Source organism: Syngnathus acus, chromosome 14 (genome assembly GCF_901709675.1).
Source record: "Syngnathus acus chromosome 14, fSynAcu1.2, whole genome shotgun sequence".
Classification (NCBI taxonomy): domain Eukaryota; kingdom Metazoa; phylum Chordata; class Actinopteri; order Syngnathiformes; family Syngnathidae; genus Syngnathus; species Syngnathus acus.
Window position 1 is genome coordinate 1,237,690 of NC_051099.1, and position 18,867 is coordinate 1,256,556.

The following is an 18,867-nucleotide window of genomic DNA, read 5'->3' on the forward strand; positions in this document are numbered from 1 at the left end:
ATCAAATGGAGAGCTTTTTCCATTACTCCAGGAACATAAAAAAATAACAGTAGCAAGACCAATAGTGTTAAAAAAAGAGAAAAACAATCTGCTCACATGGCATTCAAAAGCTGTGAAGTGAATTTCAATGCAATGGCTGACTGTAAAATCATCAACCATAAAGAGCCAATTAGAAGAAGGAAGAAAATCAACCACTTTGCAGATATCCAAATAATAAACAGCAACAGTCTGTACACAACTAAAGAAAGTACAATGAAATCTATTTCTTTAAATATTACTTTAGTGATTGTGTAGACCCGACATGAAAGGAAAACAAGCATGACTCTCTCTTTGTCAAGTAGCTGCAATTGTGATTCAAAAGAAGCTGGACTGTTATCAGCATATATACCGTCCAGTCTGCCGGCCACTTCAAAAGGGCCCGGCTAATTTGATAAATAATGCATAGGGTTCTGTTCAAGGCCAGCTCCAAGTCAAGCTAATGATGCAATTAAAGGGAGAGGCTTCATACAGTATGTATAGCGAGTGGAAATCAACATTGCTAATGTCTAAATATATCTTTTCACTCATAGTACTCTTGTGTCCTCTCTGCTCATTCACTTCCTTTCTCTTATGTCTTCAGAGTTTTTTTTTCCCCTTTACTGCTTCCCAACCCCTGACCTCTAAACACCCATACATTACCTTGTCTCCTCCATTCCTCGCCCAACCTCACCTCTCCACCCCCAACAATTGTTCTTGCCGGGAAATCTTCTAAGCCAGTTTGCTTGTCACCCTTAATCCCTTACAGTCCTTGGACCAGAAGCGTTGGGATCAACGTAGTAGTAAGCCACAAAGTGTGTGAGTTAGTTAGGCTGTTTTGCATTCACTGCTTATACTACATGTGTGCTGCAAAGGCCTTTCTCCATCATCTTGCTCTGGGTGACAGCCAAAAGAGGCGTACTGTAGGTTCCTGTGCAGGCTTTGTTGCGATAAAATCCTTTGACTTTGTATTCCAGGGTTAGTCTTAGATGAAATGCAAGAGAATAATTGTCAATTTTTGTCTATGTGAAGCCCTTTGAGACTGCTTGTGATTTAGGGCTATACAAATAAACTTGACTTGACTTGACTTGAAGAGCTGTATCAAAAAAAGGTAGCCTTTATAAAATAATAATAGTGTGAGAGATGTTTCTAATATGTTGCCGATTGTGTGTCAATCAAAACAATATGATACAATAGATCTACACAAATGAAAACTAAGGCCTGAAGGGAATATAAAGCTCAGGTTCTGTCTTCGTTTGACTTCACATTTTCCATCATTTTGACTGAGAGCGTGTTTGGCAAAAAAAAAAAAACACTTGCAACCCCAAGGAGGGCAAGCGCTATAAAAAATGGAAGGATGGATTAGGCATTAATTGATTGCTTGTGTTTATTAAAAATACACGGGAAGCCCTTGAAAAACTCGAGCGAATATCTTTTTTTTTTTTTTCCCAACGAGTCTTAGGCTCCGAGCGCCTCCCCACATCACTTTTTTTCCTCTTGCGTATTGGCTAAAGGCTCGCGTCGGTCTCCGCTGTGTGGGCGGAACTTGGTCGACTCGCTCTTGCTCCACACAGGCAGGGAGGGAGCGAGCGAGCGGGGCAGCAGTGCATCTCCAGTTTACCGGAGGACGCCAGTGTTGTGTCGCTGAAGGCTCCGCAACTGATCCCCACTGCTGTGCTGCAGATCCTGTCAACAAAAAGTAGCACAGTTTTTGGGAGCATTGCAAATCTTGCTCGACTTCACTTTGCAAGCCGAGGACTCGGTCAAAAGTGTACCTGGAACGGAGCAGGTCCGGTTGGGGGGGGATCTACGAGGCGGACAAATCAGCGTCGAGCGCGAGGTGCAAGACAACAATAAGACAGGATGAATCTCAACACTCATGCCATCTTCACCCTCTACACGGTTTATGGGATTCTTCTTAAAGGTCAGCCTTTTTTTTATTCTTCTTCGAGTTCGGGATGACGTGTCTGTTTGTGCACCTTGCATGCGATCAGGGGCAAGATGATGGGTCAAGCAAGCAAGCGCTTTCCTCTATGCATGCATAGTGCGTGCGTGCGTGAGTGCGTGCGTGTGAGGATGCGCACCTTTGTATTTGGAAAGTGATGAGGGGGCACCCTGGGGGTATTCCTCCTCAGATGTTGTGCCCAGCAATGAGTAAGGTGTTTCTACAACACCTTTTTCCTCTGCATCTCTCAGCCGTGGCAATAAAAACGCGTGGCCAGGAAGAGGCGCAACGGAGGCGGACACACCTCAACGTGATCCGTGCAGCATCCCCCCCCCCCCCCCCCTCTTACCTCCGCCTCCATGAGTGTTTGTCGTACATGCAGCTTTGTGATGAGTCACTGTTGCGATGTCGCCGATGCATTTTTGATCAAGAGATTTTCTTCTTTTTTTTTTGCAGCCATGCATTTTAAGGGGTGTGAGGTTGCAGAACAGGTGCATCACCCTAATTTCTCCATATTGTGGTGTGAACTGCATGAAGAATAGTTCAAGCTGTAGTGATGTCTAGGTCACATGGTTAAAAACCTCAACAGCGGGGTGCATGTTTAAAATGAGAAGCACCATACTGGATGATGAAAAAAAAATATTGTCTGCTTAATTCTATTTTTGCTGCACTCAAGAAGATGAACGTAGCACATCAAACACATAATTGAACATATCAACTATGATGCGGATTCTCATACCCCGAGCCGGATATCAGGTGTAGTACCAATACTGACCTGTGTGGGGGCAGCACAGTGCTGCAAGCCATCTAGAATGCTGGCAACTAAAAAGAAGAAGAAAAGGAAAAAATTCAGCAAATGATTTGAGCTTGTAACTGCACCGCAGTTGCCAGCTCTGTCATTTGTTTTGTGATACAAAACATCTCGTCATCTGTTAACAGTGCGAGCTTCAGGTCACGTCCTATTTTTCGATGTAATATCGCTGGGACTGTTGCTCGGCTGATTTCAGTGTTGTTTTGGGACCCTAAATGTTTCACAGCAGAGGGTCATCTATTAATCGACAACTAATCTACATCACATTTAGTTTTGCATAGCGTTCACCAAAAGGGGGCGCGGGGAGAACCCGGGTAAGGTCGATGGTCTGCCATATTTGTCGCCGGTTGCTAAGCGACCCAACTGCAAGTGGCCTTTTGCCAAGTGTTGCCTGCAATTTGGCATTATGTAGAGTATTTGACACCTTTAGAAAAGAAAAGCCCTGGCTTGTGATTGAAGAGCTGTATGAATCAATTTGACTTGTTTTGACTGGCTTTGCATTAATTGAGGAGGAAACAATGAGCGGCAGGAAGAAAAATTGAGGCTAAAGTTATTTGGAGACGGCTTGGAGCTGGACTTCCTTAAGTTTCCCCCGCCAAATTACCTTGCTTTTTCACTCTGACATCACTCCAGTGCCATCTCTCCCATTAGATGTGGTGTCAGATGATGTTTCTATCTGGCTGTGCTCTTATAAAGTTAAAGTGATGGCAGCTTCAAACAGTTTTCTGGCCAGCGAGAAGGTCATAGATAACAAACACAAACATGAGAGTGATGCCAAAATACTGCATATATTTTATTGTTAAGGCCTTGCTCTCTTGGTAAATCAATGAAGAGGGACCTTTTCCCCATCAGATACCATTTTTGTTTTTATAAAGTGTCATACTAAGACTATTTTTGTTAGGACTTAATGACCAATTGTCAGTGAAGTATTTGAACAGTTGCAGTTTCATTTGTTTTTCTAATTTCATGGCGGGCCTGCTCCTAATCTGTTGTGGACCATTTATGGCCCACGAGTCATATGTTGCCCACCACCTCTGCAAAGTGTCGTGCGCCTCGAGGTGCTTCTAGTATTCTTCTTCATTATACGCTATCATTCCCAAAGCACGGCATATTCCTGCAGAGTATGTTCAGTATGTGTGTGCGTGTTTACATCTCCCTGTGAATGTGTGCTGTGTTTGCGTAGCTTATGTTGAAGAGGACCTGAGCAATGAGAGCAGAGAGCGCGGCGGCGTCAGTCTCTTTTCATATAATGCTGGCACACACAAATGCGACACAGAGTCTCGGCAACCCTGAAGAGGATAATGCTAGGCTGCTTGATTTGAACAGTCATTTCCCAGTGCAAGGCCTATTATTGTATAGGTCGCGCACAGCAGGCAGGTCAGCCTCCTCCTGAATGGAGTCGATACCGCTCAAGTCACATACAAGCACGGCGGCTGGTGTAGCGATATCCACAGATTAAACCTGCGCAGGTGCAAATGGAAATTTGTGTTGTTGTTTATCCTTTTTTTTTTTAATTCCTATTAGTTTTAAGATGTCTGCCGCTTTCCGCGTTCGTTTTTTTGTCCAGCATGTGCCCGTAAGCCATAGAAAAGCGCCTGTTATGCAAATGCGCCTCTTACGCAAGAGCCCCGGGCTGAGCGGCTGGGGAAGCAGAGGGCGACGGAGGAAGAGGAGCTGATGTCAGAACAATATGGGAGCTGCGGAGGAGGAATGCGCAGTCTCCTGACGATAAGAGTGCAACTACTGCACTTTGCGTGTTGTTTTGGATTGCCAGTTTATCTCGCTGGCCGGCTCTTTGGAACTCTGATCTGGCGAGCCCCCGCTGAGGCATGTGTTTTTATCCCCTCAGTGAGTGTAAGCTGCTCAAGGCTGACCCTCCATCCCTCTGCGCTTTCGTCCATTCCTCCCTCGCTCTCATCCGCCAGTTCCTGGTGTCGAAGCTTTGTAGCGCAGCAGCGTGGGAAAGCTTCTGATAACAAGCGGCCTTGTGTGTGTCTGTCGATGTGTGTGTTTGTGTGTTTGCAGAGCCACTGATTACACGCAGGGAACAACTCTGGTTTTCCCTCACGCGCCACACTCTCCCCTCCCACTTGTGCATCTATTTTCATGGCTGTGCTCTGACAGGTAGAGCACACGAGGTGCTCTGTACCTCCTTGCGCTGATGCCATAAAGCCTCAAAGCTTGGAATCCTCTGCGGAGCGCCGCTTGGACCACTGTGCCTCCTCGCGCACGCATGCAGGCAGGCGGGCGGGCAGGCGGCAGGCAGGCTAACATGCACAGAGCCCCAGTGTGGTGGATTCACTGCTGCACTGCCAAAGGATTTCCCTTGATCAAAGGCAGTCTTTTTGTTAGTCCAGGTGTTAAAAAAGTTGAAACAGAGAGGAGGAAGTGGCTGGAGGAGATTGTGGTAGGATTCAGAAGCTACAAGCTCTTCCTGGCACAGTAGAAGTACACCGGGTGCAGAACTGCTCCGAAAAGCACAGCGCGCAATTTCACACCTGGGCTTGCTTGATTCCCTCTACTCACTTGATGAGTTTATCTTTGCTTGGCTTTCCTTTTTGCCCAGCTGACACCAAAAAGGGCCAGCAGCCTAAATGAGAACTTGGAGCTCTTTTTAGAGCCGGTGTCAGCGGGTTTATGGCCTAGATGACTTTTTCCTTGTTGACATGACACTGAGTTGTGCTCATCCCTCTACTTAGGACCAGCAATCACCATTTGGATCGCCACCGAACTGCCAACTAATTCAGGGCATTTATTTAGAGTGAACCCCAGATTATGATGACAGCTACCGCGATTCTGTGGCCGCCACAGCGAAAGGTTAGAGACAGGAACACGGCAAGGTCAATTGAGAGCAGATTTCTTCTTTTTTAATGTGATAGCCAGAACCAAATACTTGTTCTAAACGGTAAGTTTGAAAAAATAGCCTTCATGGAAAACATGTGGAAGCCCTGTTTTCCATTTTGCTGCTCACTGAACTCTGCCACTGAGGGCTTTTGCACTTCTTGGCAAGTATTCCCTGGAAATGCAACACTCTGGAGTAATTGATGGTATGATGGCAATGACGCTCTGTCATGGCTTGTTATGATAATTCCTGTACAATAGACGCACGCTAGTCATCAAACATCCAATTAGGTTGTCGGGCGTACATTCAAACAGCATGCTGCATTTTTCAGAAAATCATTTTAAGTCGGATGAATTGCATATTACTAAAGCATACTGATGAGACATAGCTTATGCCTCCCTGGCTGCAAATACATGTTGTTCGAGATTGAAATTCACCAGAAAAAAACAACAACATCTTTGTCCGGAAATATATTGTGGCTTAATTCATTTCCAAATTGGCAGTGCAGCTCTGCCTCATATTCTTCAGTTAAAGTGTATGAGAAAAGACGATAATGAGGCGGTGCGTTTTTGGCCCAAAAAAGACTCCCAATAGGCAATGGGGTTTGTTTATTTGATTGTAAACACTTCTCTTCTTCTTATATAAACCAAGCCACTAATTGGATGTGATTCATCTTAACTTTAAAATACAATTGACTTTTGTTTCCCATTTATTGGCACATTTTGTGGGTATTCTCACAAAACTAAGAAGAAATCGTACATAAGGTTAAACATGATATTATGCTCCAACTAGGCTATGATGTATCGGTGTGTGGCTGCCCGCCTTTGCAAGGCTTGCGACTAAGTGAGAATCGTTTCCAAAATAATCAACATGATATACGGGGTAGAAATTTGGATTTCTTTTCACCTACAAGAGTCACAAAATGCAATTGTTGGTTTGGAGCGAGATTTTACCCCTCCCTAATAAAACTTGCAAAGATCGATATTCTGTTTTAATCAAATGTGAACATGCCTGGATGTAAACACGCATGTGATGTCTCTATTAGCGTCAAAATCTCGGGGATTAACATGTGGCTAATCTCACACTCTGCTCTGGGGGGGAAAACAAATTCAGGAAGATTGAAAAGGGAAGTCCTAGAACACCCAGGAGGATTTTGTAAATTTTTGGTCGCCCCACCACCGCTAACTCGCAAACATATGAAGTGGGTTAATGTAGCATGCAGTTGAACTTAACATGCTCTCCGGGTTCATGTATCGCGCTCCTTCTTAACAAGCCTTATCCTTGATAATGTTCTTTTCATCCTATGTGCCCTTTCATCTGACGGCTCCTTTTCATACAAATCCCCGCGGGCCACAGTCGAGAGACTTGCTGGTACGTGACACAGTAATCATTTTCTTGAGCCCAGATAAAGATACGACCACGACGCAGCTCGGCCTCCCCTCCCTTTGCTCTCCCGCCCCGCCGCCAATATTGTTTGGGGACTCTGCGTCCGCTTCTGACAGAAATGAATTCAGCCAAAGCCAAGACAGACCATATTGCTGCGCAGAGACAGCCAGCGCCTTATGCTATGTGCACGCCAGCCACAATACTGTCAATGCACCTTGCACACTTTCCGCCCCGCAGCTTGTAGACACAGCGGTGAGAGGAAGGGAAGAAATATCCACTCTTGTTTGGAATTACATTTGTTCCCATGTAATGGACTGTAGGGTGCTCCTATTTCGTCCACATCTTTTCTGAAATGCCAAGAAGAGTACACTCGTAGCAAATTCATAGATGTTGAAGTGAGCAGGGTTTTTTTTCTTTCCCCAACGAAAAAGTCCAAGGCCTATAAATACGGGCATAATACAAATTCTCTTCTCTCTAGTGCTTCATTGTCTCAAGCGTTGAAGGGAGCAGCCATTCAGTGTCTAAACAGGAAATGAAGCCAAATCCACACATAATCCCACGGTTCCCACCACCTCCCACCCTCGCAGCGCCGATATTCATCTTTGCTAATCGTAGCTGTAATTCAACCAAGTAATCCCTAAACTGAGAAGCATCCATGATGCCCATTTCCCTTTGTGGCCATCAGGTAGTGGCAATTCAGTCTCTCTCCGTGATTTGACTTGAAATGAGTTTTAAAATATAGCCGTGTTAGTGATGCTTGCAATCGTTGGATGTTGGACTGTTGTGTCTCTTGTAATATATTTCAAAATAGGGATTTAGAGCTTAATTGCCCTGCAAGTTCCGAAACATTATTAGAGTGGAGTTATGGCATGATACTAATTGAAAAGTGGGATTCATTGCACTATCTGCACTTGTTTGAGCATGGCGAAAGAAAGAAGCCTGGAAGTAGCAAAAGCTAATTGAAATATAATTCCCCAAAGACACATGTTCATGTTAATTGACTTTCTGTGTGCGCTTGTGTTTCCGTGTCTGTGTGTAGTTGAGTGGGTGTATTTTTTTTTTTTTTTTTTTTTGTAGCCTGAAGTAAGTTGCTAGTCGCTTGTCTAATCAACAGCTGGTGTCGCCTGGCTTTTCCTTCCCCCTCTCCACCCATTTTTTAATTCAACCTACGAAAGCTATTAGGCTCCGTTTTGCGCATGGCACATTTCGATACACGCAGGAATGTAATGACGTCGTGAAATTATACAATCAGATTCAAAACTTTCATTTTGGCGTCGAGTCGTTCGTCCTTCAATGCTTCCTTCACAATGCTCAGACTAGTCGGTGGGAAAATGCCAAACAATGGAGTTTCGGACTGGCTTGAATTAGGGACTCTTTGTCAACTGTTTAGAATTGAAGACTGCAATTAAGGGATTACTTTAGGTTTCTAGCAATCACCACCCACTATTGCTGTTCGACAGATTTCACTTGACATAAGAAGATTTTGATGGGCTAGTTTTGGCGAAACCCAATCCATGTTTTGTTTGATTGTGATGAATGAATTGTTGGTAAACTGTCTTGAAGCGATTGATGCAGAATGGAGTGCGCTATTTGGCTAAAGATTAACATGGCATCAGTTTTACAGGGAAGGGACAATAGATTTAGTGAGAAAATTATTGACAGTTAAAAAAAATAAATGAACGCTCAGTTCTGGTGAGCAATAGCCTCCGTAATGTGCTTTGGGGCCCCCACATTATTGTGTGTGTGTGGTGTCCACATTTCATCACTTCTGCACCATCTGTCTTTTTTTTTTTTTGCCACATTGCAAATCCATTATAGGATCCTCAACATGATTCCTCCCCATTTGAAGTAGTGCACTCCCCGCCGCTTATTGCTATTGCTGCAGGATCCTGTGGCTTGTTTGCTATTTGGCAGTAGAGTCTCACCCATGTTTTGTGCAAAATGAATTGTCCATAGTAAAAAGCCAAGCCAAGATTCAATTTCATTTTAGAGCTTGCCATATTTTGGAATATGTTAAAGAAATATGTCTTTGAAGCCTTTTTTTTTTATTTGTTTTTAATATAATCTTCCCGTCATTTAATTGCATATTAGCACGCTGCTTGAGCACAGCAAGACGCGCTCGAATCTCACTAGGGTTCGGCTCACTAGTTTTATAGCTAACTCATCCCCACTTCTAATCAAACCGATTCTCCGACTCAAAACCTCCTGCTGAGGAAACAAATAAGCTATCATGGCTTTAAATGGTCTCCAATTACGACTAATTTCAATGCTTATCTTAAAGATGTTTGCTTTTTCTTTCTTATTGGGCTCCAGTTGAGGAGCACAAGAATTGTCATCTGGATCGTAACCAGACCGACTTGTTTGAAATACAACAGATGCCTTCTTATTAGAGAGCAGTTTCTGTTTCTTCTCAACTCTCATATTTAGAACTAAGAAGCACATTTTGTCCTTTATCTTCATTATTAGTGTTTGTCTCGAATCCCATCCTGTTTAGTGGCAGTCGACACTAATTCATTCTCACTCTTTTGTCGACTTAATACCAAGAGATAGCGTGAAAGATTACTTCAGATTCACATTCATAACGTTTGCCCTTGTTATGTTCAAAATAACAACCCTGTTATTTCATAACTGAGCTCATTTGCGAGCATTATCTCCAGACATTGCCAGACAAACAATAAAACGGAGAGCTCCATTTATTTACATGGATTTAACCTTCGCTTTTTAACCTTAGCATTTTCCATTGGTCACAAAATACATCTAATAGTGCTGCTAATGGTGTAGTGATAGGTACTTGGCTGCAAGCAAGAGAGGTACAATTGATTCAGCGGCAACTAGATTGCTGTCTGAAGACCTCTGCATCCGCAAGAAAACTACTGTACAGCTTTGTATATCTTTGCAAACCAATAACTCCTCCGAGCATTGTAATTCTCCTTTCTTAATCCCACACTGGTTTTGTAACAAGAGTTCAGAACATAATTAGAAAAAAAAAAATCAAGTTTAAATGGCTTTGTTTTAAATGGTTGCTGTGAGGACACGCCTAGTGACAGCTAGAATATGTACGCGTATCCATGCAGTTGAAATGGACCAGCTAATGCTAATCTGTGCTAATCCCTTGAGAAGCGCCCATGGAGCAAAATGATCACATCACTCTGTAGTTGGGATGGATCACGGAGACGAAGAGGAAGAGACACGTTGTGAATGTTGACATATTCCAGGCAAATTCAATTGCTGCAGCTTGTTGGTGTAGCTGTTGCACTCCTTTGTAGAAAAAAAAAATCTTAGAACAACAAAACCCGGTAATTAGTAGCATGCGTTCTTGTTGTAAGCATACTAATCCTTATTTAAATTGTGACCATACATTTCTCATTTTGACTCGCTCTAATCTAGACAACCTTTGACCTCCAAAGGCAAAATTCTCCAAATGCGTAGGCCGGCAAATTTCATTTGTATTATCTTTTTCGATATTTTCTGCATGTGATTTCTTACAATCCAGAAGCTCCGTGTCTTATTGCACATGGCAGCAAGTAATAAATTGAAGATGTATAACAGAAATTGTGAATGTATTGTCAGCAGGATTCGCATCTCGCACATCCATACAAGTTCCACTGTGGAGATGTCTAATGAGGTTTCACACAAACTGCCTCTGGTCCTTACGCCCACTATTGGGTAGTATTTCTTGTAACAACACCGTTTTTTCAATCCTGCTTTTCTGGATGAGCACCAAAATGTAGATGCATGGAATAGAAGGCAATGTAATGCTTCCGAGAAACTGATGGGCTGTCTTGAGATGTCTCGTAAAGTCCAAGTCGTTTCCTGCGGCTCGTCTGGGATCCTTTCAAGACATCGACCCGGCGGCCGCAGTCGCGCCGGTGCTTCCCTGCGATGAGATGTGATGAGACAGCGACGGCGCTAACAGCAAACATTGCATTTTGGAGTGTCGTCAAGGTGTGGAGGGATGAGAGATTTGGACAGTTGTTGGGGGGGGGGGGGGGGGGGGGGTAACAGGAGGGATTGGTGGAGAGGGGGATGGGGGTTAGAGGAGTTCACATTTTTTCCATCACCACAGGAAAATATGAATTTGGCATGGAGACAGCTGGCCCCGCAGTGTTTTGGGGGAAAAAATAGAGCACGGAGGAAATAAAAAGTAGCACAAAAAGAACAGCGACCAGGCGTGAGATATTCACTAAATGAGCCTTGACATTGCATCAACCATACAAACATGCACACACAATCTCTAAAATATGAATAATGCATTCAAGCAGTTGGGATAATTCATTATGCATGGAGATATGATCACAGATAAAGAGCCATGCTGAAAAGGTGACACTTTTTGGCAATTTTCTTTCTTTGAGAAATAAATGGATGGTACGTGTTGGACAACAAACATCAGCATTTCATTTTGTTCAGCTCCCAACATGGAAAGACTGTTTTTTTTTTTTTTTTTTTTAATCTTATCATGACTTCCTTTTTTTGCATTTATGTCTCACTCTAGCTTCTGTGACGCGGTCTCTCTGTGTTTCATTTCTGCCTTACCCCCTGACACCTCACCCCAGGGCTTTCATCTTGGCGGGGTGCTCTCTCCATCTCTGAGAATTCTCCAATTGGCAGCCAAGCGCCCTTGTCAGACACCATTCATTGCACTTGCATAGATCCGAAAAGTGTTTTAACAAGCACCGCCGAGTCTTGTGATGCGGAAGAAAGTGCTTACCGGTGTAAAAGCAGATCTTGTGACTCATTTCAAAAGAGCCGGAAGTTAGAAGCTCCGTTTTGTTGACGCTCAGTAAAGCATAATCATTGATTTGCCGATGAATCGATTGTTATGAACGGGTCAAGTGTGTGGAATTGATTGGTGATTAATCTTATTTACCGAGTCGTCCTTTGATACAAACAACTCATAATTTAATGGTCACCAAAAAAAGAAAATCACAAGCAGAACCACTTTGAAATGATCACAAAATACTTCAAAACGGCTCTAAGCTATTCCCGATGAAGAGGCCAGTACGCACGTCCTGTTTAATTTCTAGCTAGCTTTGTCTTATAACGAGAATCAAAAGTGAAACAGTGCTGCAATCCCCACAAGCAGCTTGTCTCACTGTTGCTGTTTCATTTCACAGTGAGCTACAGCACTTGTTAATCAGTTTGCGAATGTGCACTCTATCTGCTTTTAATCAGTCACACAGTGCAGATGTCACACATGACATATTTGAAAAGACGTGGGATGCATATGCAAATGTCTTCTGTTTACATGTTAGAGTGCGTCCTGATAATTGCAACCCCAGGCAGCCTTTAGCATCAACATTTGGCCTATTCTGGCCTCTGAAGGACACCCAGAAGCATTAAGAGAGCGTTTTGAGAAGCATATACGTATGGTGAGGCACAACATGACTGCAGGGCTCCAACATCATTTTGCTGTTGCTCTGTTTTGATCCAAATATATGAATAAAGTGGAGAGGAAAGTAGCTTGATCTTCTCCCGTCAGTTACGGCAGAGAAACTAAGTGGCTTAAAAAAGAGCCGATGTCATGGTGAGTGAGTGTTCGACATCCAATGTACAATGATCTCAGCCCCAAGGATACCGACTCTGAAAATATATGAAGTGGCTGCTTTATAGACCATGACATATAATTTCCTCTACAGAAAGACGCGTACTGCGTTTCCATCAGAACGCAGCCGGGCTGTTCTGATGGAAGTCGCCAGCTATATTCTTGTACACTGGCTGTACCCCGACGGTGGCTTAAGGTTATTTCATCCAAATGACTCATCTGTCAGACAACTTTAATATTCTCCTGACCCTTATTAAAAATATTTAGCCAGCATATAATACTGTGTGCAGTCAAGATCTGGGTGTTTCAGAAGTTTTTGAGAACTGACAGGGTGAAGTCCTTCATTTTATTCTCTCTCTTGTGGAAATGATTTATTCATCAGAATTTGAAGGATATCTGATGCTGATTGGTTGGCTGTCTAAAGAAGATGAATATGATTGAAATGACTTGATACGACACCGATGTCGAAATAGGATTTGAGAGCATTCGGCATTGAACTGAAAATAAGAATGAATGAAAAAAAGACGAATTGCCATTTTTACCATCGCAACTGGATTTAATGTAAAGGGAATGAGGCTGTTGAAGATTGTGACGTTCAAATTAGCTTGCAAATTTCAGTCCGAGTCGATTCAGCTCTTAGGACTTACCATCTTTCGAGTTCACCATGATGTATAATTCTGTTTGTTTTCAAATAAACGGTGAACCGAATCGTTGACGTTTTCATTGGGGTAAACGGTTCGGAAAATGAATCCATCTAAAATGCCTGCTTTTTGGAATCAGTATTGGAATCTTTGGAATGAATGAAGTCCCTCAAAAAGTCAAATATTAAAGCGGTCACTCTCTTCTTATTTCTCCTATCAGTATGAGCATGATGCCCTTAATATAACACCATGCTACTTAGCGTGCCATTGTGTGCTTAATTGTGCTCCATTCCACAGGTCACGTTTGAACATAATGGCTTCATAAACCTTTACAGCAGACAGTGGTGCTGATTTTGGCGGCTGTCGAGCAGCTGCAGGTAGGCTCGCAAATCCTGACTTTGCTTCGCTGCTCTCCGCTCATCATCTAGAGAGGAAACGTGACTTGTTTACGCAGTTCCATCAGTCGGATCGTTCAGAGGGCTAATTGAGGCGAGCGCTCCCATTAGCTGTCTGCCCACACTTTGTAAGAAGCCAGACTGATCAATGTTTAACCTGACTTACTGTAGACACTTGGACGGGATGCACTTGAACAAATGTCTGCTTTATTTTAGTTCAACATTCTTTTTCCATATAACTTTTATGTGACAATGGAAATGGCACAATTAACAATGATGTCATGCTTTCTGTGGTCTGAAACAGTTAATAGGTTTGTAAATGTTGGTTTCATGTGGCATTGCACTCTTCTTTTATTAGCCAATGGCAGACTGGGAAGCTCAGATATACTGGCTAAATGAGTAAAATAGTGGACGCAAGAGAGTGATGTCATATTTACCAGGTTTACAAACCCATCAACTGATTTATATTCAGATAAAGTGAAAGCACCTCCCGATTAAATTGTACTAAAGTGAGAAAGCAGCCGAACACAAAGATGGATCGGAAACTCGGAGTCAAGCTGCTCTTCCTTCATCGTTTTGTAGCCTAAGAAGAAATCTGGCTGTTTCCCCAGTCTTGGCAAATTGCGTTTTCCCAAATCCTTCTCCCACTAACTCTGTTGTCCTGCCAACAGTGAGTGAAAGCGCACAAGTGCATTATGGGCTGGTCATGCATGAGTAACAAGAGGCCCCACTAAACTGCGGCTGTGTGTTTTTCCCCCCCTGTACTTTTCACCCGTTTAAAAACGTTGTGATTATGCAGTGGTCCAAAGTGACCGTAAGTGGCCCTCCACACTGCAATTATCGCACACGTGCACTCAACACTAACATGGCGGCGAACATGTGAAAATGCACACTTCAGCATTCATTAGACACAAGTATCTGGCTTCCGGTGCTTGAGAGTCATGAATCCTCCCACCCCCTTCCCGCCCGCCCGCAGCATCTCACGCTTCTGCATGTCCACAAATAACACTTCTGTTAGTTTTTAAGTGTAAAACACATTTTTTGACATGGGAACATGTGGTGTGTTTTTCCCACTGCGGCTAAGCCAAGACAAACCTGTCGCCGTTGGTGTAAAGCAAAGTGTGACATCATTTTGGTGCCGTAGCAGGCAGCTGTCTGGATGCAGTGTTGGGAGGATTATGGTGATGCAGTTAGTCCAATCTGTGTTGATCTAAAAAAGCGGCAGATGAAAAGCCTTTGGTCCGGCGTGCCTTGGCAAAGCTTCGGAAAGCTGCACCGTGTTTGTTTTTTAATGCGTCGTTCTTGCCTTTGTGGCATGAAACAGCATTACCCTTGTCACTAGAAGTCTATCGATGTATACTTTTTATTTCAGAGGCGCCTCGGCTCACCAATGACCTTGTGTAGTTCACAAACATGGTTTTTGACTTTGCACTATTCTTGAGAAGAAATCTGTATTCCTTTCTAAATGAACCCATAAAATCAAGGCAAACATAACATTGTTCTGGAACAGAGCAGAACCGGGACAGATTATTTTTGTTGCCATTAATTGTTGGAGAAACATTTGCTTTGGTTCAAGTTTGTGAATTGAGGTTTCAAGGTACATGTGGTTATGTTCACAAATCTGCCACCACAAGATGTGGAAAAAAACAATCAAAGTAGAGAACTGCAGCTTATTGTTGATTTTTTATTTTTCTTAAATATCAACACTGCGCCTTATAATCAGGAACACCTTACATATGGATGTCAGTGCCGGAGCTAGACTTTTATCAATGGGGGGGCCTTGGGGTGGGCCAGGTTTTTTATTTTATTTTTTTATTACAAAAGTGTGAAGCTTTCATTTTTGGATTGAGATCTTGTGAATGATTCAAGCACTCCATTTGTTCGACTTGTTTAAAAGGCTCACAAACACTCCCATGACCCTGTCTGATCTGGTGTCTCACAGTGTCTCACTCACCCACAGGTCAGATGTAATCAGTCCGCTTCTCACTATCACACCAGAGCATACCTTTCAATCAAGGTCACGTTCTACTCATTTTGCACGCTGAGGTGCATTACATGTCTCTTCGTCCTCCTTTTTCGTCACATATTTTGGTCAAACTCCAAAAGAAAGTGGAACAGCAGAGTTTGTGAGGCTCGAGGTGATGAGCTTCCACGATGTATCCATGCATGACTCCCAGCACTGTTCTTAGATTTATTCTTAGAGCGCCATTTCGAAGCAATTGTTTGTGAATGCGTTTGCATGCTGGCAGGGCTAAGAGAAACAACAGATTCCAACCATCAAGTGATCTGTATCTGTCACTGCGACTCATTATTTGACCATTTGCCAACTGTTTCACAACAACTTTACATCCAAGGCAGCACAGCCTTTTGCATTGCTTAAATGAGTGCACGTCGTATATCATATGCTAGGATCTCTTAATATCCTTTCAATTGAACGTAATTTCAGCCAATTTCCTGGAAGCTGATGGGCATTAATATAGCGCTGTAATTCATTTGTTTAACATAATGTAAGTGGGAACATTATCATTTATGCAGATTTTCCACATGAAAGCCTTCATCAGCTGCACAGGCAATGCTTTTTAATGGATGGCACAAGTGTCCCAAGTACAAAGAGAATGGATGAATAATACAACCATACAAGCATTTCAAGATGTCTGACCATATGTAACATAAGGTAAGAGTTGTTTTCAGCTTTCCCTGGTCAGTTTAATGCGAGGCATTTGCCATTATGTTTTTAGCAACATGCTATTTGTTCGCATTTACTTGCTTAAATCAAATACTTTTTCATTCAGCTTAATTAATTTGAATTAATGATTGCTGCTACAAATTGTGTTGACCTTCAAGAGTCCTCTCTAATAGTTTCTATTCGTGGCGTTATAGGAAAGTCCGGCCGAGCCTAGTTTTTCCATTTGAATTAATTCACCCTAATCCATTATATTGATTTTATTTTATTTTACTCCGACTTTGTTGTTGGGAAATGGTGGGAGTATTGTGTATGGTAAACCACCCACTTTAACAGTGCATCCCCACCTTGACTGGTAGTTTTCTGCTCGCTCGCACTCTCTCGCTCTTTGCATTTGTTACTGTTGACTGCTTTGTAATATTCACCTGCAGGGTGTGCAGGCCTCAAGATAATGTGTGTTTTAATTGAGTAATAGTCTCATACAATGACTGTAATGATATTAAACAAAAGACTGCTACACAAAACCAACATAGGAGTAATTGGTGTGTGTGTGTGTGTGTGTGTGTGTGTGTGTGTGTGTGTGTGTGTGTGTGTGTGTGTGTGCCCGTGTGTGTGTGCCCGTATTCAGTGTCATTAATCAAGTGGAGTTTTATTGTTTTCAGCATCTAGCCCAAGTCTACACATTAACATTTTGATGGCATTACCGTTCTATTAATCTGCTTACCCCCGCTTCCAGCCACTGCTGCAACTTATAAAACTATCATAGAACTTGAAGTACTTTAATATATAAAAAAAAAAAGAGAAGAAAACAAGGCCATAAAAGGGAGAGCGAGGGAGCAGTAATTAAAAAAACTACTTCACTGAAAGAAAACTCATAAACAAGAAATAAGGGTAAACGAGTGGAAAAGTGCCGTAGCTGCAGTTTGGAATTAGACGAAAAAAAAATTGATTCTGAGCTTAGAAAGTGTCTGTGTGTGGCAATACAAAGCCATAGTGAATGCCTCCGGCTTCACTTGCTATAATTCTAACTGCTCTCCCTTGAGACTAATCAAGATAACTAAATTAAAGACATCAACATACTGCCGTCTGGATTTAGCATCCGTCCAGATGCTTTTTTTATGTCTGCTTTCCAAAGTTGAAGCGGCAGTCCTCCATCTCTGACACTCTGTCGCACTGGCCTTCTCGAAAGCATTTTGCCGATGGACCTCGGTCAATACGCCTAATGAATGTGTGAAATTCGTTGACATTATGGGCTTACTTGCATCAGAAGGGCAAATGAGGGGCAAATTGGCGCTACTCGCATTTTTTTTCCCTCCACTTAATTTTTTCCACCTCACATTTTCAACTGAACTCATATTTATTCCTTTTTAGTGGGTCTCCACAAATGCTTTGTGTTAAAATACAGTCTTGTTATATAATTAGATGGAGAGGAAACTTGCACTATTCTTATTTTGTGGCCCTGGAGAGTGGAACAAGTACTACTGTATTTTCCGGACTATAAGCTGCTACTTTTTACTCAAATTTTGAACCCTTTAAAGTTCAGTGCAGCTTATCTATGGATTTTTCATGATTTTTGATATTGTATGATTTGTGCATATTCTCTTCTATATGGAAATTAAACATAAAAACACCTGTGTCTTATAGTCCAGTGCGTCTTATATCTGAACAAAACAGGATTTTCCCCCAATTTTAGCTGGTGCGGCTTGTAGTCCAGAAATCACGGTAATACAAAAGTGGAGTAGTAGAAAAAATGAGTGAGGAGCTTGGCCAGCTGTAAGCGAACATTGCGAACTCGCCTTTGCCATCGTGGTGACTAACTTGTTATGCAAACACTCAGCACAACCAGTTGCTCCAGTATTTGTGTCAACAGTGCGAGCTTTAGGTTGCGTCATATTTAGCAGTGTTGACAGCAATTCAGGAAACCTCAAAGTTGACCACACCCGTAAACATTTTCAAGCAAGTTTACCATTGTTGAAAAAGTCTTTTCAAATTGCAAGGACTCTGTTTAGACATGTTTTATTGTCTGTTTTGGCCTTAAAGGTTAGGATATTGTTTTTCGTCCCAATTTTACGATGGTTTTCCTCGACCTCCGACATACGAAGGACGGGGCGCTTAACAGCCTGGTGTGAGGTTGTCAAGGAGCCCGGTCTTGATTAACTACCAGCCATCTCACCATCTATTTTAGCCCTGCGTGGTGGTCGGAGCCGGCGATTAATAAAAGTCAAGTTCTCTGATGATTGTTCTACAACGACTGCTTCAAGCGGCAATTCTCTGCACGTGTGAAAGAAAGATTATATTTGGGTTTAGTAATTTCACGTAACCCACCGATGCCTCAAGTCAATTCAAATACACATCGGGAGGCATGTGTGAGGAATACAGACTGCCTGGCTTCCTACGACACAGGAGACACAAGCATTATTTGGGATTTGGTAAACAAAGACATATGCTAAGCTTAATCATTCACAGGTTTGCTCAAAGGCTTGAAAAGATTTTCAAAAGACTGAATACGTTTAATAACAGGATGGTTTCTGTGAATGCTGTTTCAAATCCCCTATTGAACAGGATCCCCTTTGATAAAAGACTGCTGCCTAAATAAGCGTGAACAAT

The 18,867-nt window shown here is 42.6% G+C and overlaps 1 protein-coding gene across 5 annotated transcripts in view; it reads left to right on the forward strand.

Moving 5' to 3' along the window:
• Positions 1-18,867, forward strand: part of cadm2a (cell adhesion molecule 2a) — a 120,386-nt gene that overhangs the window by 11,685 nt on the left and 89,834 nt on the right. For 3 of the 5 annotated variants that reach the window (XM_037270631.1, XM_037270632.1, XM_037270633.1), the window contains exon 1: positions 1,574-1,939. The exons of 1 other annotated variant lie outside the window; for it this stretch is intronic. In XM_037270631.1, the coding sequence (XP_037126526.1) occupies positions 1,879-1,939 (61 nt within the window). In that variant the 5' untranslated portion in view covers positions 1,574-1,878. Of the gene's footprint in view, positions 1-1,573; positions 1,940-18,867 lie in introns of those variants that run through there. One more of the 5 variants, XM_037270634.1, reaches the window with a different exon arrangement.